Source organism: Amphiprion ocellaris, chromosome 11 (assembly GCF_022539595.1).
Source record: "Amphiprion ocellaris isolate individual 3 ecotype Okinawa chromosome 11, ASM2253959v1, whole genome shotgun sequence".
Classification (NCBI taxonomy): Eukaryota; Metazoa; Chordata; class Actinopteri; family Pomacentridae; genus Amphiprion; species Amphiprion ocellaris.
Window position 1 is genome coordinate 31,027,184 of NC_072776.1, and position 27,033 is coordinate 31,054,216.

At 43.7% G+C, this 27,033-nt stretch overlaps 2 protein-coding genes and 1 pseudogene across 2 annotated transcripts; all 3 read right to left on the bottom strand.

Moving 5' to 3' along the window:
• Positions 1 to 4,970: 4,970 nt before the first annotated feature.
• LOC111564778 (trace amine-associated receptor 13c-like) lies at positions 4,971 to 6,566 on the bottom strand. Its single transcript, XM_023264573.3, has 2 exons — positions 6,394 to 6,566; positions 4,971 to 6,015 (listed from the first exon to the last, which is right to left on the bottom strand). The coding sequence occupies exons 1-2, from the start codon at positions 6,564 to 6,566 to the stop codon at positions 5,205 to 5,207; spliced, it is 984 nt and encodes a 327-aa protein (XP_023120341.2). The 3' UTR covers positions 4,971 to 5,204.
• A 6,388-nt stretch (positions 6,567 to 12,954) lies between these two features.
• On the bottom strand, positions 12,955 to 14,887 carry LOC111564777 (trace amine-associated receptor 13c-like). Its single transcript, XM_035945608.2, has 2 exons — positions 14,714 to 14,887; positions 12,955 to 14,202 (listed from the first exon to the last, which is right to left on the bottom strand). The coding sequence occupies exons 1-2, from the start codon at positions 14,848 to 14,850 to the stop codon at positions 13,392 to 13,394; spliced, it is 948 nt and encodes a 315-aa protein (XP_035801501.2). The 5' UTR covers positions 14,851 to 14,887; the 3' UTR covers positions 12,955 to 13,391.
• Positions 14,888 to 24,253: 9,366 nt separating this feature from the next.
• On the bottom strand, positions 24,254 to 26,174 carry LOC111564796 (trace amine-associated receptor 13c-like; annotated as a pseudogene).
• Between the last annotated feature and the right edge of the window lie 859 nt (positions 26,175 to 27,033).

The following is a 27,033-nucleotide window of genomic DNA, read 5'->3' on the forward strand; positions in this document are numbered from 1 at the left end:
GGTCCCTCGCCCAGGACCAATTTGCCTTGGGAGACCCTACCAGGGGTATTGGCAATTGGTAGCAATAGGTGGCAATTCATTGGAGACAAGATATGACAAAAAGATCTAAAATGCATAAATTAAAAACTGTTTATCAGAATCATCAGTATCATTATCAAAATGACGATATAAGGAAAGTAGTTTGCTTTTTTTTGTTTGTTTTTTTACAAGTAACAATAAGTCTGTGATAACTGACATTTTAGTTAATGGGAAAGTCCTCAAACCTCTAGCACATTTTAAATATCTTGGTCTCCTGGGGGATCCATCTTTTCTGCCACTGTCAGTCTTGCACCCAGCCTCCCAAGGGATCCCCTCATCTCCACTGCCAGCTACCTGCCCTGCCACCTGCCAGGCCTCATGTTCAATCACCTTCCCGATCTCCTGCCCAGCACCCAGACATCACTGCTCCCCTACCATTGAGGGCAGTGGAGATTCCAGTCAACCGGTCCTGCATCCTTGCTGCCTTCAAGAGGGTCGTTGCCATCTTTTCTGTTTCCACCTCTGAAAAGGTGGACATCATCTCACCTAGTCCAGCCTCCACCAGCATCAAATCCAGGGTTCTGCCCGAATCAGCCAATGCTTCCCTGGTAAAGACACTGCTCCAAAGTCAGCTGACAGTTACCCTGGCAAAAACATTGGTGCAGATGCTTCTTCTGCTCCAGATTTGTTGCCTGCAGATGCTTTCCATGCTCCAGAGGAGCCTCCAGATTGGCTCCATAACTGCCGGTCTGCAGTGTGGCCTCCAGAGGGGCTCCATAATTGCAGACCTCCAGAGGGGCTGTGCCTTTGAAGGCCTCCTGCCCAGCCTCCAGGTCTATTCCATTTCCACCATTGACCTCCTACCCGGCCTCCTGAGGGGTTCTGTCACTTACACTAGCCTCCAGCCCACTCACAAGAGAGGTTCTGCCTCCTCCCCCAAGCCTGGTCTCCTGAGCAGTTCCATCACCACCACCAATCTCCTGCCCGGCCTCTCAAAGGGTTCCATCTCCACCGCTGGCCTCCAGCCCAGGGATTCTGTCTCCTCAGCTGCTGGTTGCAAGATGGGGTACCATCTCTAACCCCACACTCAACAGTTTCTACATCCAAATCATCGATATGTCTTTTAGATCCTATTCCAACTAGACTGTTCAAGGAGGCTTTACCTTTAATTCATTCCTCAATGTTAGATCTGATTAATCTCTCTCTAGTAACAGGCTATGTACCACAGGCTTTTAAGGTTGCTGCAATCAAACCTTTACTTAAAAAGCGTACTGTTGATCTAGATGTTTTAGCTAACTATAGATCGATATCCAACCTCCCATTTCTTTTTAAAATTCTGGAGAGAACAACTGCAAATCAATTATGTGAACATTTACAAAGGAATAGCTTCTTTGAAGAGTTACAGTCAGGCTTCAGACTGCATCATAGCACAATAACAGCTCTGGTGAAAGTCATACTTGTTCTGTTGGATTTAGTGTGGCATTTGACACTATTGACCACAAACTTTTATTACAGCGACTAGAACATTCTACTGGCATTAAAGGGACAGCCTGAACTGGTTTAAATCCTACTTTTCAGTCAGGTTCCAGTTTGTGCATGTCAACAATGACTCTTCTGAGCATAGTAAGGTTAATCATGGAGTTCCTCAGGGCTCCGTCTTGGGATCGATACTGTTCACATTACACATGCTTCCTTTAGGTAATATTATTAGGAAGCACTGTATTAATTTCCATTGTTACGCCGACGACACTCAGTTGTATTTATCTATGAGGCCAAATGACTCTAATCAGCTAGCCAGACTGCAAGATTGTCTGAAGGACATAAAGACCTGGATGACCTATAATTTCCTACTACTAAATTCAGACAAGACTGAAGTCATTGTATTTGGCCCCAAACATCTTAGAGAATTGCTTTCAAAGATTATAGTTACTCTGGATGGCATAACATTGGCCTCCAGTACTACTGTGAGGAACCTCGGTGTTATCTTTGACCAGGACATGTCCTTTAACTCGCACATAAAACAAATCTGTAGGACTTCCTTTTTCCACCTGAGAAATATTGTGAAAATCAGGAACATCCTGTCTCAGAGTGATGCAGAAAAACTAGTCCATGCATTTGTTACTTCTAGGCTTGACTACTGTAATTCCTTATTATCAGGTTGTCCCAATAGCTCTCTGAAACATCTACAGCTGATCCAAAATGCTGCAGCCAGAGTACTGACGGGAGTTAGCAAGAGAGATCATATTTCTCCTATATTGGTTTCTCTTCATTGGCTCCCTGTTAAATCTAGAATAGAATTCAAAATCCTTCATCTGACATATAAAGCTCTTAACAACCAATCTCCATCATATCTTAAAGACCTGATAGTACCATATTATCCTAGCAGAACTCTTCGCTCTCAGACTGCAGGCTTACTTGTTGTTCCTAGAATCTCTAAAAGTAGAATGGGAGGCAGAGCCTTCAGTTATCAGGCGCCTCTCCTGTGGAACCAGCTCCCAGTTTAGGTTCTGGAGGCGGACACCCTCTTTATTTTTAAGACCAGGCTTAAAACCTTCCTTTTTGACAAAGCTTATAGTTAGGACTGACTGGGGGACCCTGACGGGGTGAGCTGGTGTTTTCATTTGCACAACTGACTTTCGATGTCCCTTAGTTCTGCCTCTAGTTATGTTGCTATAGGCCTAGGCTGCTGGGGAACCTCTCTTGATGCACTGAGCCCTTGTCTAACTACCTTTGTATTTACTATATATACTGTTATTCCATTGCATTCACTCTGTTTCTCCCTGTGTCCTTTCTCCTGGTGTCCCTGGTCCCAGAGCTGGATGCTTCAGATCTGTGGTGGTTCTCCCACCAACTGGCCTAATCTCCATCTGTGGGATGCTGCTGCTGACCTTCCTCCAGACCACTGCTTCCAGCTGCCCATTTCCATCAATCTACTCTGCATCGCCCTCACTATATTTGATATGCTCATCTACACGCTGTTTGAATTTTATTACCAGCTATATATGTAGTATATTTAATGCCAGAGCTGTACATCATCAAATCAAACCAAACTCTATTTATATAGCACTTTTTATACTGTTAAAATGCAATACAAAGTGCTTTACAACATTTAAAAACCTTAAAAATAAGGAAACCCATCCCTCCCTTCCTCCATATATACATATATGCACATGACTGCACATGCACACACACACACACACACATTTGCATGCCCACACGTACACACACGCACACGCACTGCTCGCGGCATGGCACTGACGATTGTGGAAAACACCACCACTGGGGCCGTCCACACTGGGAGGAGTCGCAGGCCATGCCCACCAGGGGCACTGGCACCCAGAACCCCCCAACCCCAACAGACAGGGGGAACCCCACACCGAGGTGGGGAGCCCCCCAACCAGCCGGGCTGAAGGGACCCATGGACAGCACCCCCAGCAGATACAACCCCTAGTGTGGAGGACCCCTGAGGAAACACTGGAGTTCAGATAGTATCAGATAGAATAAAAAGCCAAAGAGGTTAAAAGAGTAAAAATACATAAGATAATAAATAAAGAATGATAGGAGCACAAGAAGGATTTAAAAGGTTAGTTGAAAGCCTGATTAAAAGGGGATGTCTTTAACCTTCTTTTAAAAACACTGACAGCCTCTGCAGTCCTGAGGTTCTGTGTTCCACAGGCAGAGACCATAGTGGCTAAATGCCGCCTCGCCGTGGGTTTTGGTTTTGGCAGTTAAAAGGCCGCTGCCAGAGGACCTCAGGATCCACGAGGGTCGATATGTTAAAAGGAGATCAGATAAATAAGAAGGCGCAAGACTGTTAAGACTTTTAAAAATGAATAAAAGGACTTTAAAATCGATGCTGAAGCAGACGGGAAGCCAATGCAGTGACTTTAAAACTGGTGTAATGTGTTCCCGCCCTCTGGTCCTCGTCAGCACGCGTGCGGCTGAGTTTTGTAATAACTGGAGATTTAAAATACTCTTTTTGGGAAGACCAGAGAGCAGGGCATTACAGTAATCTAAACGAGAAGAGATAAAAGCATGCATTAGCACCTCTGTGCTGGCAGTGAACTTATGAATCAGTTTCAATGTTAGCTTGTACTTTGCATCTATCATCTAGCTTATCATGCATGTATTCAATTGTGTGTTATATGTTCCTTGTTCCCCACCCTCCTCTTCTGCCATCTCTCTCGCTCCCCCTCCATCTCCCCATCTCTCTACCTCTCTACCTCTTCTGTCCCTCTCAACCCGCCGGCCAGCTGCAGATGGGTCTCCCCACCAAAAGAGCCAGAATCTGTTCAAGGTTTCTTCTCATTAAAAGGGAGTTTTTTTGTTGCCACTGTCACCTGAGGGCTTGCTCTGGGGGTTCAGGCATATGGGTTCTGTAAAGTGTCTTGAGACATTTTGACCTGTAATTGGCCATAAATAAAATTGAATTGAACTGAATTGAATTCAATAGTGTTGACACTTTGGCCCTCAAGTAAAACTTGACAAACAACCTTTGCAATCAAAACCTTTCATTTTCTTACACAAATCACAGGTCCTCCTCTCCCCATCTGATCTTAAATAGCTTCAAGACAATCAAATTCTTTCAGTATTTTGAGCCAAACAAAGAATGTGATTTCCTCGAGAAGGTAAAAAGCTCTTATTTTGTCTCACCAGTCACAGCTCTCATTACACTCAAAATGACTACTAAGAGTCTTAAGCCAATTAACGATTCAGATTTCTTGAGTCGGTGACAGGCTCTTATTAAACTACATCAAACCTGGGAAATTCATGTGCAATCAGAAGGTCTCATTTTCTTTTGTCAATCACAAGCTCAGATTGAGCCTCACCAATCAAATGCTCTCATTTTCTCATGACAATGACAGGCTCTCATTACACTCTGACATTAAAGATCCCAAAGCTAAATAAAAGCTCTCATTTTCCCATTGACCTCCAAATTCTTTATTTCTTTCATCAATCACAGACTCTAATTGTCTTTATCAGGCCTCTCTGTTGATTTTCTATTTGTCTGTCACATTTCACATTATAATTTTTTATCTGTCATGACACAACATGTTGAAAGCTCCTGTCCTGTGGTGAGATTGTTTTATTTATTTTCATTTGAGGATGTTTTCCAGACCACTGAAGTGTTTAACTCGCTGATTAATTAACTTTGTATAGCAGCTGTTTTTTCAGTCTCTCACAGTTTACTTCAACATGCTGACATTACAGGAACCAGGCTGCAGTATCTGCAGAGTCACTATATGTTTCACAGCCTTTCTAAACCAGGGATAAAACAGGGCATAGATCACAGGGTTAAGACAGGAGTTCAAATAAAACATTAAAAACACAAGATTTGCAGTATAAGGGCTGCTCCCTGCAAGGATGACACAGTAAAATGGGCAGAAACATATTAGAAACACAAGTACAAGAACACCCAGAGTCCTGGCTGCTTTCAACTCAGATTTCCTTGTACTTAGTGTCACTGATTGTTGATGTGTGACAGCTGCAGTGTGAGAGCGCATGGCATGAGCCTGAGACACAGCCACCACAAACACTCTCATATATAGAAGTATAATGGCCGTAATTGGAGCAATAAAAGTTAAAACGAGGTCAACGAGTTCAGCAATATAGCTGACAACAACTATACATTCTCCAATGCAGGAATTATTGATGCCTGGTTGATTCAGGGCATCCTTAAAAACAACACTACTGTAGAAAACAGAACAGAACCAACACATACAAACACACAGTTTGGCTTTTATCACAGTGACTCTGGTGGGATAATGCAGAGGATGACAAATAGCAACATATCGGTCAGTTGATATAAGCACCATGTTTCCTACTGAAGTACTGAAAACAAAGTAGACCACATAATAATAAAAAGAACACATCACATCCCCAAGAAACCAGCACTGGGTTTTTCGGTAAATTTCTCCTGGCAGCAACACGAAGCCCACAAGAAAGTCAGAGACAGCTAGAGAGAGCAGGAGGATGTTAGTGGGTGTGTGGAGTTGCCTGGAAGGAGAAAGAAAAAAAAGTGTTAACTCAGTAAAACATCATTATCTCAATGACAACAGAGGGCTTGATCTACAATGTCAGTCTTTTTCAGAGCTGACATGTCATTGCAGAAAAAACACAAATATTCCCAATTACCTTCATTCAGATTCAGATTCAGATTCTGAATGACATGATCATTGAATTTGTTCAAGTTGCATTTCGCAATCAAAACTAAGCTTCATGGATTTCAGCTATCACCTTCCTACACCTGTTGATAAATAAATTGTAATTTTATGGTTCAGTTCAGACAATTTCAACATAACACATGAAATACACAAAGAAAACCTTGTTGATACGAGACACTTGTATTTCCCAAAATGTGAAGTTAATCTCTACCTGAAGTGGGAGACTGAGATGATGACAAGCAGGTTGAGAACAACAGTGAGCACAGATATGGACAACATCACAATGTTCAGAAGTACAGCTTCAAACTGGTGAGGTGTCGGCTTCCTGCAGGAGGTGTTGAGGAGTTGAGGAAAACAGAGCTCTGCTCCGTCCTGGATCTCCATCCTCTGACCAGAACTCTCTGTCATACAGCTGATTTATCTCTTTCTACCATCACTTCCCTCCTGTCTATCAGTCTCTGAAGAACACTGTTGTCCTTCCTCCTTCACTCTGTCCAACCTATCTCTTCCTGATGCTTACATGGAGGTCATGGGGGATCAATCAAAGGTGTGATGGGTATGAAAGATGATGTAACTGACAAGATATGGCCTTCACAGTCACCAGATCTTACACTGACATACAATTATCAAAATATCAAATAAGAAATTGAGATGATTTCTGAGGTTGTTGACATCCACACTTACAAGGTTCACACAGAGAGTCTGCCATTCTGGTGAATAACATGCATGTTCAGTAATATGTAAATATGCACGTTTCTCCTGCTATGATGGAAAAAACTTCAGCTGTTTACAACCATGTCAACAAATCTTCCTGTACTGAAATGTAAAGAGACTGCAACATTAGTCGGCTCAACAACTTACTGTTGCTAAAGGAAAGAAAAAGAATGCATGAATCAAAAACTTTGTTTTATCGGTATCATCAGTATTATTGTCAAAATTACAATACATGCAAAACAGTTTAAATTTATTTTAAACTTTAAATAAATGGTAATTTTAAATTTCCCCGCTGTGGGATCAATAAAAGTTTAATCTATCTATCTATCTATCTATCTATCTATCTATCTATCTATCTATCTATCTATCTATCTATCTATCTATCTATCTAAATAAAGCAGCAGCAGCAATCAACAGAAAGACGGAGATAGTCTGCAGTTAAAGACACTGATTAGCTGTGAGGATGAATGATGGCTCGCAGTAGTGCAGCAGTCAGACGACTCTTTTTTTTAAGTGTTTTTGCTCCTTTTTTTTACCATGAGCAGAAAAAAGTACAGTAGAGAGGAGTTGCTCTGTATTGGAGTGTGTTGTGGTGAGTTGGACTCCAACCAGAGTTTTAACCGCCATCTCTGGTGCTATTCGAATGCCAGGTCACTTAACAACAAGCTTGATGAGCTACTGACCACCATCAAGGCACAGGAAACCATGCAGGATAGCTGCATCACCATCGTGATGGAGACCCGGCTTCACTCGGGGGCAGCAGATGAAGCTATGATGCTAGCAGGCTGCACAACACACCAAGATGACCGGACGAGTGACTCGGGGAAAAGCAGAGGAGGAGGACTGGTCATCTACTCCAACAACAGGTGGTGTACCAACACCACAGTGACTGAAAAACACTGTTCCCCTGATGTGGAGTTTATAACACTCAGATGTCGTCCATTTTATTTGGCCTGAGAGCACAAGATCATCATGGTCACGGCTGTGTACACACCACCGAGTGCTAATGCTAACATAGCATTAAAGACCCTGCTAGCAGCTGTTAACAAACAACAGCCTGCCCACCCATATGGCATTTTCATTGTGGCCGCAGACTTTAATCATGTTGACTTAAGAACTGTGCTCCCGAAGTTTTACCAACATGTTACATGTGCATCTTGTTACATGTTCTTTGTATGAGAGGTCGTAATGTATCGGTGAGTCCACCTGGAGATGGATCAGAGACTTTCTCACCAACCATCTGCAGCCAGTCAGGCTAGGACACCATCATTCCTCAGTCCTGACAGTGAGCACTAGGGCCCCTCAGGGCTGTGTGCTCAGTCCCATACTGTACACCCATGACTGTGCACCAATCCATAACAGCAACATCTTTGTCAAATTTGCAGATGACACTACTGTGGTGGGGCTGCTTCATAACAATGATGAGACGTCGTACAGAGGAGGTCCTGAACCACACCACCCGGTGCACCCTCAAAAACCTGGCACTCAACTCCTGGAAAACAAAGGAATTGATGCTGGACTTCAGAAGGAAGGGCAACATCTCCTCCATCACCGGTCTGCTCTCCACTGCTGCTGGCCGCTTGAAAGGTTCCATGTCCTCTCCCTATGGCCACCCAAGGAGTTCCACCTACACCTCCTGCCCAGATTCCTGGCCCACCTTGTGAGGAGTTCAGTCTCCTTTGTCATTCGTGTCAAGAGGGGTTCCATCTCTTAAACTGCTGACCTCAAGCCCAATCTCCTGCCCAACCTCCAGCCAGACTTCCAAACACAGTCTATTGATGGGTTCTGTTTCCAGGCTCCTGCCCAGTCTCCAGCCAAACCTCCAACACAGTCTTTTGACAGGTTCCATTTCCAGCCTCCCTAGAGATTCTGTCATTGCCGCCAACGGCCTCGTCCCCCAGCTACCTGCCCAGCCTACTACCCAGTCTGCTGTGGGATTCCATCTCCTCCGCTACTGGCCTCACAAGGAGTTCCTTCTACTCAACAGAAGGTTCCATCTCTTCTGCAACTTTCGTCCCGAGGGGGTTCGGTCTCCTCTTCCGCTGGCCTCTTGCCCAGCCTTCTTCCTGGCTTCCTGGCCGGCCTCATGCGCAGCCACATTCCCAACCTCCTCCCCGGCCTCCTGCATAGTCTCACGAGGACTTTCAACTCCTCTTCTGTCCACATCCAAATGGATTTCATCTCCTCTACTTTTGACCTCCAGCCCATCTTCCCAAGGCATTTAATCTCCTTCGTCACTAGCCTCCAGCCTTGCCTCATGAGAAGTTCAATCTCCACTGCTGGGCTGCTGCCTGGCCTCCTGCCCATCCTCACAGGGAGGTCTATCACACCTGCCGCTGGCTTACAGAAGGGTTCTGTCTTCCCCACTGCTGAACCTCCAGTCCAACCTCCCGAGGGTTTGGGTCTCCTCTGTCATCGACCTCCAACCATGCGTCCTGAGAGGTTCCATCTGTTCCACTGGCTTCCTGCCCAGCCTCCCAAGGGGTTCTGTTTCATCCACTGCCATCTTCCAGCCCATCCAAATTAAAGACAGGATGAGCATCTGGAGGGTTGGTGCTGAGAAAACAATCTCTGCACCAGCATGAAAATGCCCATGGAAATGATCATGGATTTCAGGAAGTTCAGACACGCACCCCTTCTCTGTGGAAGTGGTCTCCAGCTGGAGCTGCAACACTTCCTGTCTGATCAGGAAGACCCACCAGCACCTCTATTTCCTAAGGAGGCTGAGGCCTGCTGGCCTTGGGAGCTCAATCCTGACCAGCCTCTACAGATGTGTGGTGAAGAGCCTCCTCTTCTGCTGAATCACTGTGTAGCATGGCAGCTGCTCTGCTGCAGAGAGGAAAGTTGTGCAGAGTGTGGTGAAGGATGGACAAGATTGTGGGTAGCAGCTTACCCACCGCCACAGACTTTCTGCTGTAAGACTTTTGAATTTTGGCAGTGCTGTATAGCTTTTCATCTACCTGCACCTACAGACACTTTTAACATGTGCAATACCAGCCACTTAGCCAATTGGACCTACCTCAAAGCACAATTTCATTTTATTTTCCAGACAGCTGCATGTTGCACACATGCTTATTTATCAGTTTATCACGATTAAATACTTGTTTCCATTTTTAGAATTGCTTTATCTTCAGTATTGTTATTTATTTTTGGTATGCTTCTTGTTTTTTTTTTTTTTTATTTCTGTTGACTTACAACCAGGACCCCAGTAATGGAACTACACAGTTCAATGTACAATGACTACTTTCACTGAAAAGCCCAACCAGGGACAGGAGTTGAAAATTAGCTTAATGCTACACACTCTATATGTAATACATCCGATGTTTTCTATGTTAATTGCATGGTCCCTAATCAAATGAATGAATGAATGAATAAATACCTATTGTCATGCAATTTCGAATGGATTCGTGTGATGTTATGACAATAAAGAGCCTTGAATCCTTGAATAATGTTCAGATGAGAAGTACCCTCAGTATGGGAGGCTAAAATTGATACGTCCACACCCTCTGGTAGTAGCAGCGCTCTCCCTTCCCCCCACTTTCTCTCTTCTCCTTAAGTGGACATGCACATGTGGCACTGGTGGTTGCAGGTGCAGACAATGCTAATTAGTGGGAGCTGTGCATGAGCAGGTGGGAGTGATCAAGTCAACTACCTCTTCACCCACAAAAGCAGACACCACTCACCACTTGATGGCGGACCGCTGAACAACCGACAGATAGTTCTGAGTCTTTCTTCAGTCTAGGTCCCCTTGCTTTTGATCCTGGCTACATCCTGGTTGTTCTCCCTTCCAGTCTGGACTCCTGCCTGCTCGTGTCCTCACCTCACCTGGATTCACCTGTTCCAAGTCTCTGTTATCCGTTGCCACGTCTGCGTCTGTAACCGCCGTCGCCCCCATCTAACCATCATTGGATCTCTACCTGACCAACCCAGTTCTGACCACTGCATCGCCGCCTCCACCTGCTGCCACGCCAATGACACACCACCTACCCCCTCTGCCATGGCCTTCCATACCCCACTCTACACAACCAAACCCAGCTACGTTCCCATGAGCTTCTGAACCAGGCCGCTAGTAGCTATATCAAATAGTATTTTGTATTCACTGCATGAAAGGAGGGATTTTCGTCAGTAAACGACACTCTAAATTGCAGTGAAATTTCAGGTTAACAGCTGTTAATGAGAACTCACAGCCAGTACAGAAAACTCCCAGGAATTGCCATGGACGGCTTATCTCCCAGCCCCCAGGACAGGGGAAGCTTTCCAGTGTCCATGAAAATGCTGTGAGGTGTGTGTGTGTGTGTGTGGGTGTGCGTGTGTGTGTGTGTGTGTGTGTGTGTGTGTGTGTGTGTGTGTGTGTGTGTGTGTGTGTGTGTGTGTACATATAAACTGTTTTTTTGTCAAAATGTGTATATGTAGGGCCGTGTTATATCTGATTCCATTTTGTTGTTTTGAACGGTAAAGATAATCAGAGTAGATGAGCTGAGGTGGTGACAAACACATCCAGAGCACAGAAACACTAACATTCCGTGAGAATCCAGATGTTAGACACAAAACAAATCCCATTTTTACACTTTAGTTCTGTCTTTGCTCTGCAGCGAGTCCAGAGGAACTCTTTGGCTCTTTAGATGCTCATCTGTGTTCAGTATCAGTGTCTGCCTGATGTTTGGTGGTAGGAAGGTGATGTATTGCACGTTTGTGGAGTTTTTTCAAAAAGAAAGTCAAGCGATTAATCTAAGCCCCTTGTTTTCGTAAAAAAAAATCTGAAGATTCATTGAATATTTGACAATGAGAAAAGTTAAACGGTAGAATTTGTGCTCCATAACGTAAAAAAAAACAAAACTCACAGTTCGGCAATGGTTGCATCACATGCTGTTGTTGTGCGGCTCCATCGTGTGTTTTTCTTCACACCTGTGTATTCACCTAATTGTAATTGTGCTCATTAAGTTCACACAAACACACAGTAAACCTTTTCCCATTTAATAATACTTGCTAAAGCTTTCCCTTCTAATCCAGTGTTTTGTTTTACCACTAAAAGAATGAACACATTATAGAATCTAAGACCACGAAATGCTGTTTAGCATCTAACCAGAAGCACTAAAGAAGCAGGAAATATGCAATACAATGAAAAATGTTCAAATAGAAGAGCTTTATAAACACACTCAGATATATACAGTATGAGCAGTATGAAGTAGTATTTGCAGTTTAGGTGTATTAAATATTAACAGATTGAACAGAGTGGTAGTTATGTGAATAAAACATGCTCTAGATATTATAATGTGTTGGATAGATAATATACAGTGGTGTTGCTGAACTACAGTTTCAATGTGTAGATTTTGTTTTTGGACATTGGGAGTCTGAAATTCTGGCCATCAATTGTTTCATTTTCCACATTTTGGTGATTTTTTTTATTTCCAAATGGTGCTTTTTCTGCCTCTGTCCGTATTGCTGTCTCTGAGTAATGTTCTGCTTCATTTATTCCCATGATAGTAGCAGAGAAAATGTTATATTTCTGGTGTTCCGGAGTTTAGACTACAGTTTAGCCCATTTGTGGCTCCTTATGTTCTTATATTTTGTTAGACAAGCACAAGAAGCTCTTATTTTGTCTCACTAATCACAAGTTGTCGTTATTCTCAACATGAGCACCAAGAGCCTCGAGTCAATTAAATTCAAATTTTCAAATTTCTGTTGTTCCTTACTTTTACATAGTTGAAATGGAGTCATGCAGCATCTGAATAAATAATAAAATATTACATTTAACTTCAATCTTGAGACGTGTTGAACTTGTGCAGTCACACTGTTGCCTCTATTTGAATGGGAAAGATCAAATCCAAGTGTTGTTTCATCCACTTGCATGTTTATTCTTTGAATTTCTTCAGCTCTGCTGATTATTTTAAACTGGTTTTGTTAAAATGACACCCAGTGGTGATTTCCAGTTGAGTGTGAAGTGGCACAGATGAGGGTCAGCACCATGTTAATTCATTTCACTCATTAAATGATATTAGAAGATGTGAAAGACATGTTGACTGGTGTTTGCAGTAATAATTCACACACTGTACCAGACTGTTGCTGCAGAAGGGTAATGACCCTTCCTTTAATAGAACATTTTCATGATTACACTGATCAACGACAGTTTATATTGACAACATTACATCTCATAGTTTTAACAGATTTGTTAGATGCACATTCATATTGAAACACACTGTATTTTCATATGAGAGGTACAATTCAGACTGGCAGGGCTCTGAGTTCAGTAGACATGCAATGATTGATATCTGATGACCTTTAAAACCCAACTATACAAAATGAAAGTTTGATATTGTCTTTAATACACTGAGTATTAAAGCCAATATAAAACTCTTATCTTGTAAGTTTTGTACAATTTGTGTAAATATTTCATTTCCCATACAATGTACATTCCCTCTTTCCAGACCACTGAATTGCTGAATTCACTGATTAACAAACGTTGTATAGCAGCCGTTTTTTCAATCCCTCCACAGTTTACTTCAACATGCTGACCTCACAGGAACCAGGCTGCAGTATCTGCAGAGTCACTATATGTTTCACAGCCTTTCTAAACCAGGGATAAAACAGGGCATAGATCACAGGGTTTAGACAGGAGTTCAAATAAAACATTATAGATGTAAGATTTACAGAATAAGTGCTGGCCCCTGCCAGGGAGGCACAGTAAAATGGGCAGAGACATATTAGAAACACAAGTACAAGAACACCCAGAGTCCTGGCTGCTTTCAACTCAGATTTCCTGTTACTTTGTGTCACTGAATGCTGATGTGTGACAGCTGCAGTGTGAGAGCGCATGGCATGAGCCTGAGACACAGCCACCACAAACACTCTCATATATAGAAGTATAATAGCCACAACCGGAGCAATAAAGCTTAAGACAAGGTCAGTAACAAATACAATTTTGCTGAAAACAATTTTACATTCTCCATAGCATGAATTAGTTATGCCTGGTTGATTCAGCAGATCCTTGAAAACAATAGTAACATAGAAAGAAGAACAGAACCAACACAAAAAAACATACAGTTTGGCTTTTGTCACAGTGACTCTGGTGGGATAATGCAGAGGATGACAAATAGCAACATATCGGTCCACTGATACCAGCACCATGTTTCCTACTGAAGCACTCAAAACAATGTAGATCACATAATTAATAAGAGAACACATCACATCCCCAAGAAACCAGCATTGGGTTTGTAAGTAAATATCTCCCGGCAGCAACACGATGCCCACAAGAAAGTCAGAGACAGCTAGAGAGAGCAGGAGGATGTTAGTGGGTGTGTGGAGTTGCCTGGAAGGAGAAGGAAAAAAGTGTTAACTCAGTAAAACATCATATTTCAATGACAACAGAGGAATTGATCTACAATGTCAGTCTTTTTCAGAGCTGACATGTCACTGCAGAAAAAACACAAATATTCCCAATCACATTATCATTAGAACTGTTCAAATTTCCAAATCAGCCACAAGACTGTCGTCATGAGCCAACATGTACAATACATGGACTCTGAAACAGAAATCATGTTTCATGAGTATTACATTTTTAACAATTGCTCTATGTATGTATCAGCAAAACATGTAAAATTCTTTCCTATGAGCAAATTCATTGTAAATGCATGGTTCAGTTCAGACAATTTCAACATGACACATGAAATACACAAAGAAAACATTGTTGATACGAGACACTTGTATTTCCCAAAATGAGAAGTTAATCTCTGCCTGAAGTAGGAGACTGAGATGATGACAAGCAGGTTGAGAACAATAGTGAGCACAGATATGGATGACAGCACAACGTGCAGAAGTACATCTTGAAGCCGGTGAGATGTTGGCTTCCTGCAGGAGGTGTTGAGGAGTTGAGGAAAACAGAGCTCTGCTCCGTCCTGGATCTCCATCCTCTGACCAGAACTCTCTGTTGTACAGCTGATTTATCTCTTTCTACCATCACTTCCCTCCTATCAGTCAGTCTCTGAAGAACACTGTTGTCCTTCCTCCTTCACTCTGTCCAACCTATCTCTTCCTGATGCTTACATGGAGGTCACTGGGGGTCAATCAAAGGTGTGATGAGTATGAAAGATGATGTAACTCACAGTATATGGCCTTCATGGTCACCAGATCTTACACTGATGCACAATTATCAAAATATCAAATAAGAAATTGAGATATTGGCATCACTTCACATGACAGAGCCAGAAATTGAAGCCAGCATGCAACAAAGTACCAAAAACTGCAGTTTCTCAAATGTCCACTTATGGCAGCCTACAGAAGTGAATCCATCTCCATGGACCCCCATGTTAAAATGTTTCAATTTACAGCAGAAATAACACATTCATAGCCTGGTGCAAGAAAAAGTTTTTGTCTCTTACTAATTACCCCATTTAGGACAACAGTATAGGAGGGTAATTTTTGTAGAACTCATCCAATGAAACTGTATTGAGATCTCAAGTTATGCATACTGTGCAGGTGGTTCATGTCACAGGACTGTCTGTGGTCCACCTCATCTCCACTTTTAGTCGTAGTTGTCAAGATGGCGGCACGCACCAACACAGCAGCTCTTGGCTCCCTGTGTCGGTGCTTTTTATCGTGGTTGTTTCTGTGTGAATGGATACAGACTTGCCTACACTCAAGCCCAACTACGGTCTGTAGGAATGACATGTTGCACAGACGTTACGACCGAGTTTCAATGGTCCCACAACATCCCAGAGGACGTTGCCAGAACGCTGGGCTAGCACGACAGCCACACAAATCACCGATCCCAAGCCAGGTCCGTTGTTCACAATACAGACGAGCTGGAACTGCTGCTAGCTAGCAACAAAGCCATGCGGGACTGCAGCGCAATTATCATCACGGAATCCTGGCTTCACCCACTTATTCCCAACGCTGCTGTTCAGCTAACAGGCCGCAACTTGCACCGTCATGACCGCAACGCTGACTCCGGTAAGAGCAGAGGAGGGGGACTTTGCATCTACACACACAATGACTGGTGCACAAACAGCAGAATTATATACACCCACTGCTGTCCAGACTTGGAGACCATTTCAGTCATGTGTAGACCCTTTTATTTGCCTCGGGAGCTCAGTGTGGTGGTCATAACAGCAGTTTACATCCCACCTGATGCTAATGTTAGCCTAGCCCTCTTGTACCCGCATGATATCATCAATAAGCAGATGCGGGATCACCCAGGTGGAGCCTTTGTTGTTGCTGGGGACTTTAATAGAGCCTGCCTAAAGACTGTGCTCCCCAGATTTGTACAGTATGTGCAATGTCCAACCAGAGGGGAGAAAACTTTAGACAAAGTCTATTCTAACCTTAAGCAGGCATACGAAGCTGTCCCCCTTCCCCACCTGGACATGTCAGACCACCTCTCCCTGCTCCTAGCTCCTGCATACATCACCATCAGGAGGAGAACAAAGCCAGCGACTAAGACTATTAAAACCTGGCCAGCAGCAGCACTCAGCCAGCTACAGAACTGCTTGCAGAGTACAGAGTGGTCTATATTCAACCATATGGACTTACAGGGGCACACAGACGCCGTGTTATCCTACAACAGTTACTGTACAGATACTGTTACTGTGGATAAGCGGATCAGGGTTTATTCCAACCAAAAGCCCTGGATGACATCTGAGGTGAGAACGGTCTTGAGAGCACAGAACTCTGCCTTTAAATCAGGGGACAGGGCCCTGTACAGCACAGCTAGATCTGACCTCAGGAGAGGCATCAGAGCAGCGAAGGAGGAGAACAAGAGGAAGGTGGAATCTCACCTTGAGAACAACGACCCACGACGGATGTGGCAAGGGATCCAGCAGCTGACGAAATACAAAAACAAATCGCCAGCAGCAGCCAACACAAAGGCCTCGTTAGTGGATGAACTTAACAGCTTCTTCGCCCGCTTCGAGTCATCAAGATCAGCCACCACCGCTGGTGCCTCGTCAACCCTCCAGCCCCCAGTCTCTCACTCTCCAGTAACATCAGGTGAGACGTGCACTGAAGGCAGTAAATCCAAGAAAAGCTGCCGGACCAGACGACGTTCTTGGAATGGTGCTTCATGCCTGTGCAGACCAGCTGGCAGGAGTTCTGACGGGGATCTTCAATTCATCCCTGTCACTGGCCGAAGTACCGCCCTGTCTAAAGGCAGTTACTATCATTCCAGTGCCCAAGACCACAGCCATTAAAGACCTTAATGACTACAGACCAGTGGCACTGATGTCTGTGGCGATGAAGTGCTTTGAAAGGCTTGTTCTCCAGCACCTTAAAGCCTGTCTGCCCCGGAACTTCGACCCACACCAGTTTGCCTACAGGGCAAACCGGTCCACGGAGGACGCCATCACCACAGCTCTTCGTACAGCCCTAAGCCACCTTGAGCTCCCAGGAACCTACGTCAGGATGCTGCTCGTCGACTATAGCTTGGCGTTCAACACCATCAGCCCTGACATCCTGGTGGAGAAGCTGGTGGACCTGGACTTGGACCCCCTGATGTGCTCCTGGATCAAGAACTTCTTGACTAACCGACCACAGGTTGTGAAAGTGGGTCAGCTCCACTCATCCACTCTGACACTCAGCACTGGTTCCCCCAGGGCTGTGTGCTGAGCCCCCTCCTGTACACCCTCTACACGTACGACTGTACACCCATCCACCCCTCGAACACCATCATTAAGTTCGCCGATGACACCGCTGTGGTTGGCCTCATCTCGGGGGGTAATGAAACGGCATACAGGGAGGAAATACAGGAGTTGGCAGGGTGGTGTTTCAGGAACAACCTTGAGCTGAACACCAAGAAGACCAAAGAGATGGTCATTGATTTCAGGAGGCATAAGGGGGGACCGTGCTCCACTATCCATCAATGGGGTCTGTGTGGAAAGAGTGGCCTCCTTCAAGTTCCTGGGGACTCATTTATCTGAGGACCTCACCTGGACCGCCAACACAGCAGCACTGGTTAAGAAGGCACACCAGAGACTCCACTTCCTCAGAGTGCTGAGGGGGAACCACCTGGAGGAGAGACTGCAGGTGTCCTTCTACTGGGCCACCATAGAGTCTGTGCTGACCTACTGTGTGACACTCTGGTTCGCAGCCTACTCCCCCGCAGACAGGAAGGCTCTGCAGAGGGTTATCAGTGCAGCAGAGAAAATCATCGGCTGCCCTCTTCCCCCTCTGGAGAACATCGCGACCTCCCACTGCATCAGCAGAGGGAAAAAGATCTGGACAGACAGCACACACCCTGGCCAGAAGCTGTTCAGCCTGCTGCCATCAGGGAAGAGACTCAGATCCTCAAAATGCAGGAAGAACAGGCTTAGGAACAGTTTCTATACATGGTCCATCAGACTCCTGAACTCCAAGCACCTGTCTACTTGAATGCACAATGTCACTTGCTTTCATGCAATTCCATAACATATTTATCCTAGGCTACTGGTTCTTATTCCATTTCATCTACCTCCCATATTGTAAATATCTGGCCTCCTTTGCACATGTTTTTAATATTGTTTTGTTATATATGTACATTTGATTGTATTATTTAATGTTGATATTTTATTACTTATTGCTTGTTGTTATGCACCGTCCAGTGGAAGCTACTTATATTTTCGTCATGCCATGTATGATGACAATAAAGCCATTCTAATTCTAATTCTAGTCCACCTTGTCACTCCTTTCTGGGTTAGTATAGTCAAGATAGTAAAGGCTGGAGCTTCAAGATCGCTCCTCAGGAAACCTGTGAGTGAGGGTTTGTCTATGTCTGTTCATCAAACCAAATCAACAACAGAAATGGAAGCAAACAATTAACATTTCTTGTGTAATTTCTCAGACTGTCCCTCCTTTGATCTACTCTAGTCGAGCCAGACACGTTGTAAAAGAGAGACTCACCACCTCAAGATTCCAGAGTAGAAATGTATGACAAATGTCTGGCCTTTGTATGGGGCCAAACATTTATCATACATTTCTACTCTGGAAATGTATTTTTTGATGTTTCTACTCTAAAGGAGATTTGTTCAGTGACATGACAGTGAATTTGGGCTATTTCTGCCTTTGTAACACCCAAAAGATCCAGACAACAGTGGTTTTGTCCAGTTATGCACATTTCTCTAAGTTTGTGTATCTGCAGACTTTGCTGAGGAACTTCATTGTGAAATTGGTGATGTGTAAATGTGGTTATCCTCCAAGCATGGATGGTGGAGGGATGAAATTATTTGCAAGGGGCAGCTCGCTGTTGTGGCTATTTACATTTTCAGTCAGACATCTTCATAGGGATTCCAGTTGTTCATGGGTTTCCTGACCTTTGGTGGTTTGTTAACCCTTTGATGCATCGAGTGAAAAATAAACACAGACAGTTAAGCTTCACCCTTGCCAGGTCTGGCCCGGCTCTCAGCAGCCTGGAAAACTCTACTCATGACTGGATTACCCACACCAATAGGACCTCCACGCCTGGCTCTCCGTTACAGCCTGTCCACCCATGCCGTGCACTCCAGCTGGGACAGGCCTGGCTTACCTGGCTCCCCAGGACACACTGTTCACCCACACTTAATCCTCCCACCCCCCCACCCTGCCGCCTGAGGTGTGTGACCAGAGAGAGTGGAAGCAAAGCAGGGGAAAAGCGCTTGAGCAGACCCTGTCGTGCCCCTGGTATCCCAATGCAGTTTCATGCCCCTGGTATCCCAATGCAGTTTCATGCCCCTGGTATCCCAATGCAGTTTCATGCCCCTGGTATCCCAATGCAGTTTCATGCCCGTGGTATCACAATGCATTTTTGCGCCCCTGGATCGCATTTGGCGAGAAACTCTCCCTTCGGGTTCACGTACCTCTGTTTCTATCCCGGGAAAATTCTCTCTGCAGGGCCCTGGTATCACTGGGTCTCATTTAGTGATCCTGGACACCAAGGCTCTGAAGGGGGAGATTGTCACTTTGCAATCCCTGGATGTCACTGGCTCTTATTTAGGGAGAAACTCTCCCTCCAGACCCCTGGCTCTCAGGGAAAAACTGTACGGTGCAGGCTGTAACTCGGAAGCCTGCACGCTGTCCCGGCCGGTGTTGTGTCGGCTAGAAGGGGCCCGGCGAGGCGCTTCTCGGCCAGACACAGAAGCTTGGTTCTAACTCGGCGGGAAACTACACCATCTCCCCTGGATATTCAAGGGCTAGCGAGAGCTCACCAGACGCCACTGGAACCACGATGCTTTCCAGGGCACGAGCCCCTCTCTTGGGGCTAACCCATTCCAGGGCGCCCTGCCCTTCACAAAAAAATGAACTCTACCCAGGGTTTCTGCCAGCGTCTCCGGGTTCGCTTGCATTACCGCACTGGATGCCTCGCAGAGCCTATCTCCACCACTCCAGGTTCAGGGACGGCCTCAGATAATGGTCTTCACAAAAACAAAGACAGCTATCTGAAGCCGTCCCCACCATCATCCAGGGGAAGCCCGTCGAGGTAGTTGAGGAATATAAGTACTTGGGAACCATCTTTGACAATGTGCTGAGGTTTTCTACCGACACAGAGGACATTGTGTTACGGGGGGGGATGGATTGCTGGAGAACCCAGTCGCAGACACAGAGAAACTGGCAGACTGGTGATTATAGGAAAGGGATTTTATTTTACAAAAGAACTAAACCAATACAGAAATGAAGGACTGGACTGGAGAGACAGAACTAAACCAAACTACTCAAAACTCTAAACTCTACAAACTATGAATACAAAAACGGAAGTCTTCAAAACTAAACTGAATTGACAAAACTAAGCTAAGGAGGGGTACTAACAAGATGGGGAAAACTGAAAACCGAGGGGAAAACAGGCTGGGGAAAATCCATGAACAGACAGGAGCAAAACAGAGTCCAAGTGGGGGAAATCCAGGAGGGGGGGAGCAGCAGAGTCCATGGGGCTGAAGCAGTCAGGAGGTAGCAGGCTTGGTGGGAAGAAACTCAGTCTGGAAGACACAATTGGAAGTTGCTTTAGTTTCAGTTTGAACTGCATCTTATCAACCTGCTGGCAAACTTTTCTTCAGACCAGGTCATTTGCGACGCACTGCGCAAGGTTAACAGAGAGAGAGAGAGAGAGAGAGAGAGAGAGAGAGAGACTGAGAGAGAGAGAGAGAGAGAGAGAGAGAGAGAGAGAGAGAGAGAGAGGGAGGGAGGAGGAGAGAGAGAGAGGAGGGAGGAGGGAGAGAGAGAGAGAGAGAGAGAGAGAGAGAGAGAGAGAGAGAGAGAGAGAGGGAGAGAGAGAGAGAGAGAGAGAGAGAGAGAGAGAGAGAGAGAGAGGGAGGGAGGGAGGGAGGGGGAGAGAGAGAGAGAGAGAGAGAGAGAGAGAGAGAGAGGGAGGGAGGGAGGGGGAGAGAGAGAGAGAGAGAGAGAGACTGAGGGAGAGAGAGAGAGAGAGAGAGAGAGGGAGGGAGGGAGGGAGAGAGAGAGAGGGAGGGAGGGAGGGAGGGAGGGAGAGAGAGAGAGAGGGAGGGGAGAGAGAGAGAGAGAGAGGGGGGAGAGAGAGGGAGAGAGAGGGAGGGAGACTGAGGGAGAGAGAGAGAGAGAGAGAGAGAGAGAGAGAGAGAGAGAGAGAGAGAGAGAGAGAGGGAGAGAAGCTAAAAGTGAGAGAAAGAGGGGAAATGAGAGGAAGAGAGAGTAAAAAGAGACTCAGGGAGGAATGAGGAGACAGAAAAATGAATTTTTTTTTCATGCCCCTGGTATCACAATGCAGTTTCACGCCCCTGGTATCCCAGGCTTTATTTCATGCCCTCTTCACCGGAACATCTGGGGGGTGTACAACATTCACTCCAAGGTTATTATGAGCCTCCTCTACAGGCTGTCTCCCTGTATAAACACTTCCATCTATTGCATAAGGTACCCTTGTATCACAAAACCAGAAGATTTTTAGCCCATATTTTGCAGGTTTGCCTGGGCATGTATTGCAGGAACTTGCATTGGCCTTGGAATGGCACAAACTGTTCATCTAGGGTAACACAGTCGCTGGGGATTAACTGGCCTCTGCAGTTCTCCAGGAAACAGTCCTACACGTTCCTAAATGGTGCCAGGTGATCTGTTTTCAGTCGCAAAGCCCTGGATCTCTTGTTGTCAAACCGTATATCCTGGATATCCTGAAATCTGCCGATCCCCATGGTGGCCTTGTAAATGGGACTTTGCAGTGGATCCAGAAACAGCTCACACAAACACACATCCCAGCTCTTTTTCCCAACTGCGAGGAGGGTCAAACCAATGAAGGACGTGAGGCTCTTTAGATGCTCATCTGTGTTCAATATCAGTGTCTGTCTGATGTTTGGTGGCAGGAAGGTGAAGTCTTGCATGTTTGTGGAGCTTTTTCACAAAGAAAGTCAATCGATCTAATCTAAATCCATTACTAATGACAAAAAATCTGAAGATTTATAAAATATTTGACAATGAGAAAAGTTAAACGCTAAAACTTTTGCTCTATAACTTAAAAAACAGATTGTGCAAAGGTTACATCACATGTTGTTGTTGTGTGGCTTCATCATGTGTTTTTCTTCACACCTCTGATTGCAGCGACACCTCAGAGGTTGAAGATGTCGTCACTGGACTCTGGTTCATGCAGTTGTGAACAAACTTCCTGTCCGCCGGGGTTCAGTGTGCTGCCATTAGAGCAGCTAATGGGCTACAGTTCACAGAAAAGCACATTAAATCTCAGTGGACTTCTGTGTGTGTGTTTATGTTGTGGGTCTGCTAATGGCCACGAAACAAAAGGTGATAATCACATTCACTGCCACCTAAAAACACTCATCTATGGAGAGATGAGTTTTTTTTTCACCTAATTGTAATGGTGCTCATTAAGTTCACACAAACACACGATAAACTTTGTGCCATTTAATAATACTTACTAAAAGTTTCCCTTTTAATCCAGTGATTTGTTTTACCACTAAAAGACTAAATGCATTTGAGAATCTAAGACAATAAAATGAAGTTTAGCGTCTAACTGGAAGTGCAAAATAAGCAGTAAAAATGCAATATAATGAAAAATTGATGTATAGATATATAGATAAGATATATACAATGTGAGCAGTACAAAGTAGTATGTGCACTTTAGGTGTATACAGTATTAACGGATTGAACAGATCTAGATCTGCAATCAATGTAGGTTTTGTTTTTGGGCATTAGAAGTCTGAAATTCTTTCCATCTATTGTTTCATTTTCCACATTTTGGTGATTTTTTTTATTTCCACTTTGTGCTTTTCCTGCATCTGTCCGTATTGCTGTCTCTGAGTAATGTTCTGCTTCGTTTATTCCCATGATAGTAGCAGAGAAAATGTTGTATTTCAGGTATTCCTCAGTTTAGACTACAGTTTACCCCATTTGTGACTCATGTTCTTTCAATTTGTTATATAAGCACAAGAAGCTCTTATTTTGTCTCAATAATCACAAGCTGTCATTATACTCAATATGAGCAACAAGAGTCTCAAGTCAAATTCAGATTTTCTTTACTTGGTCACAGGCTCTTATTAAACTCCATCTAAGCTCTAAAACTCTCATGTTATCAAAAACTCTAATTTTCTGTTGCCAATCAAATGTTCTTTTTTCTCTTCCCAGTCAAAGTCTCTCTTACACTTTTTCTGACCCCCAAAACTCCCAAAGCTAATCAATAGCTCTGATTTACCCTTTGGCCTCCTAATCCTGTATTTCGTTCATCAATCACAGACCCTATTTGTCTTTATCAGGCCTCTCTGGCTGTAGCCTCTGGTGTTGGATTTGTTCATATCTGTTCAGATTCTTTTTGTTTTGTTTTGGTTTTTATGTCTTGTTTCACATCATAATTTCATCTGTCTGATGCAACATGTTGTCAAAACCTCCTCTCCATGGTGTTGTTGTTTTATTTATTTTCATTTTGGGGACCATGTCTTCATCCACTAATTTCATCTGGGATTCCACTCTATGATGTTGTCTCTCAGCAGAGTCTAAACCACAACAGTACTTTGATTCAGCACATTCATGTTCCCACAGCAAACTGTTGTTCCTTACATTCACATAATTGAAATGGAGTCATGCAGCATCTGAATAAATGAAGAAAATATTACATTAAACATAGTTTTATACCAATCTTGAGACATTTTGAACTTTTACAGTCACACTGTTGCCTCTATTTGAATGGGAAAGATCAAATCCAAGTGTTGTTTCATCCACTTGCATGTTTATTGTTTGAATTTCTTCATCTCTGTTGATCATTTAAAACTGGTTTTGTTAAAATGACACCCAGTGGTGATTTCCAGTTGAGTGTGAAGTGGCACAGATGAGGGTCAGCACCATGTTAATTCATTTCACTCATTAAATGATATTAGAAGATGTGAAAGACCTGTTGACTGGTGTTTGCAGTAATAATTCACACACTGTACCAGACTGTTGCTGCAGAAGGGTAATGACCCTTCCTTTAATAGAACATTTTCATGATTACACTGATCAACGACAGTTTATAATGACAACATTACATCTCATAGTTTTAACAGATTTGTTAGATGCACATTCATACTGAAACACACTGTATTTTCATATGAGAGGTACAATTCAGACTGGCAGGGCTCTGAGTTCAGTAGACATGCAATGATTGATATCTGATGACCTTTAAAACCCAACTATACAAAATGAAAGTTTGATATTAGCTTTAATACACTGAGTATTAAAGCGAATATAAAACTTTTGTCTTTGTACAATTTGTGGAAATATTTCATCCCTTGTAAAGTGTAATTTTTCTTTTTCCAGACTACAGAATTATTCAGTTCACTGACTAATAAACTTTGTGTAGGCATATATCATTTCAATCCCTCCACAGTTTACTTCAACATGCTGACGTTACAGGAACCAGGCTGCAGAATCTGCAGAGTCACTATATGTTTCACAGCCTTTCTAAACCAGGGATAAAACAAGGCATAGATCACAGGGTTAAGACAGGAGTTTGAATAAAACATTGAAATCACAAACTTTACAGCAGATGGGACTTATCCCTGCAATGGAGACACAGTAATATGGGCAGAAACATATTAGATACACAAGTACGATAACACCCAGAGTCCTGGCTGCTTTCAACTCAGATTTCCTTGTACTTAGTGTCACTGATTGCTGATGTGTGACAGCTGCAGTGTGAGAGCGCATGGCATGAGCCTGAGACACAGCCACCACAAATACTCTCACATATAGAAGTATAATAGTCACAACTGGACCAATAAAGGTTAAACAGAGGTCACTAACAAATGCAATATAGCTGATAACAAGTATACATTGTCCATCACAGGAAATATTTATGTCTGGTTGATTCAAGTAATCCTTGAAAACAACACTGATATAGAAAACAGAACAGAACCAACACATACAAACACAGAGTCTGGCTTTTGTCACAGTGACTCTGGTGGGATAATGCAGAGGATGACAAATAGCAACATATCGGTCAACTGATATCAGCACCATGTCTCCTACTGAAGTACTGAAAACAATGCAGCCCAAAACATAATAAAGAGAACACATCACATCCCCAAGAAACCAGCAGTGGGTTTGTAAGTAAATTTCTCCTGGCAGCAACACGAAGCCCACAAGAAAGTCAGAGACAGCTAGAGAGAGCAGGAGGATGTTAGTGGGTGTGTGGAGTTGCCTGGAAAGAGAAAGAAAAGTGTCATTAACTCAATAACTCAATGACCAGGTCATGTTTGCTAAAGAAAACAGGTTGTCAAACATTTTTATCTGGTAAAAATAAAGGTCAAATTAACAAAACCTCATATCTTAACGACAACAGAAGGCTTGATCTACAATGCCAGTTGACCTTTGTCAGAGCTGACACGTCATTGCAGAAAAAACACAAATATTCCCAATTACATTGTCATTGAATTTGTTTAAGTTTCCAAATCAGCCATGAGACTGTCATAGTGAGACAACATGGACAATACATGGACTCTGAAATAGAAATCTCATTTCAACTATTATTTGATTTTTTACACCTACTCTATGTATGTACTAGCCTGACATGTAAAAATCTTTCCTGTGAGTAAATAAATTGAATAATTGTTGTTCAGTTCAGACAGCTGCAACATTACACATGAAATACACAAAGAAAACATTGCTGATACGAGACACTTGTATTTCCCAAAATGAGAAGCTAATCTCTACCTGAAGTGGGAGACTGAGATGATGATCAGCAGGTTGAGAACAACAGTGAGCACAGATATGGACGACATCACAACGTTCAGAAGTACAGCTTCAAACTGGTGAGATGTCGGCTTCCTGCAGGAGGTGTTGAGGAGTTGAGGAAAACAGAGCTCTGCTCCGTCCTGGATCTCCATCCTCTGACCAGAACTCTCTGTCATACAGATGATTTATCTCTTTCTACCATCACTTCCCTCCTGTCTATCAGTCTCTGAAGAACACTGTTGTCCTTCCTCCTTCACTCTGTCCAACCTATCTCTTCCTGATGCTTACATGGAGGTCACTGGGGGTCAATCAAAGGTGTGATGGGTATGAAAGATGATGTAACTCACAAGATGTGGCCTTCACAGTCACCAGATCTTACACTGATGCACAATTATCAAAATATCAAATAAGAAATTGAGATATTGGCATCACTTCACATGACAGAGCCAGAAATTGAAGCCAGCATGCAACAAAGTACCAAAAACTGCATTTTCTCAAATGTCCACTTATGGCAGCCTACAGAAGTGAATCCATCTCCATGGACCCCCATGTTAAAATGTTTCAATTTACAGCAGAAATAACACGTTCATAGCCTGGTGCAAGAAAAAGTTTTTGTCTCTATTACTAATTACCCCATTTAGGACAACTGTACAGGAGGGTAGTTTTTGTAGAACTCATCCACTGAAAGTGTATTGAGATCTCAAGTTATGCATACTGTGCAGGTGGTTCATGTCACAGGACTGTCTGTGGTCCACCTCATCTCCACTCTTAGTCCACCTCGTCGCTCCTTTCTGGTTTAGTATAGTCAAGATAGTAAAGGCTGGAGCTTCAACATCACTCCTCAGGAAACTGAGTGAAGGTTTGTACATGTCTATGCATCAAACCAAATCTACAACAAAGATGGAAACAAACAGCTAACACTTCTTGTATAATTTCTCAGACTGTCCCTCTTCTCATCTATTCTTTTAGAGCCAGACACGTTGTGAAGGAGAGACTCACCACCTCGAGATTCCAGAGTAGAAAT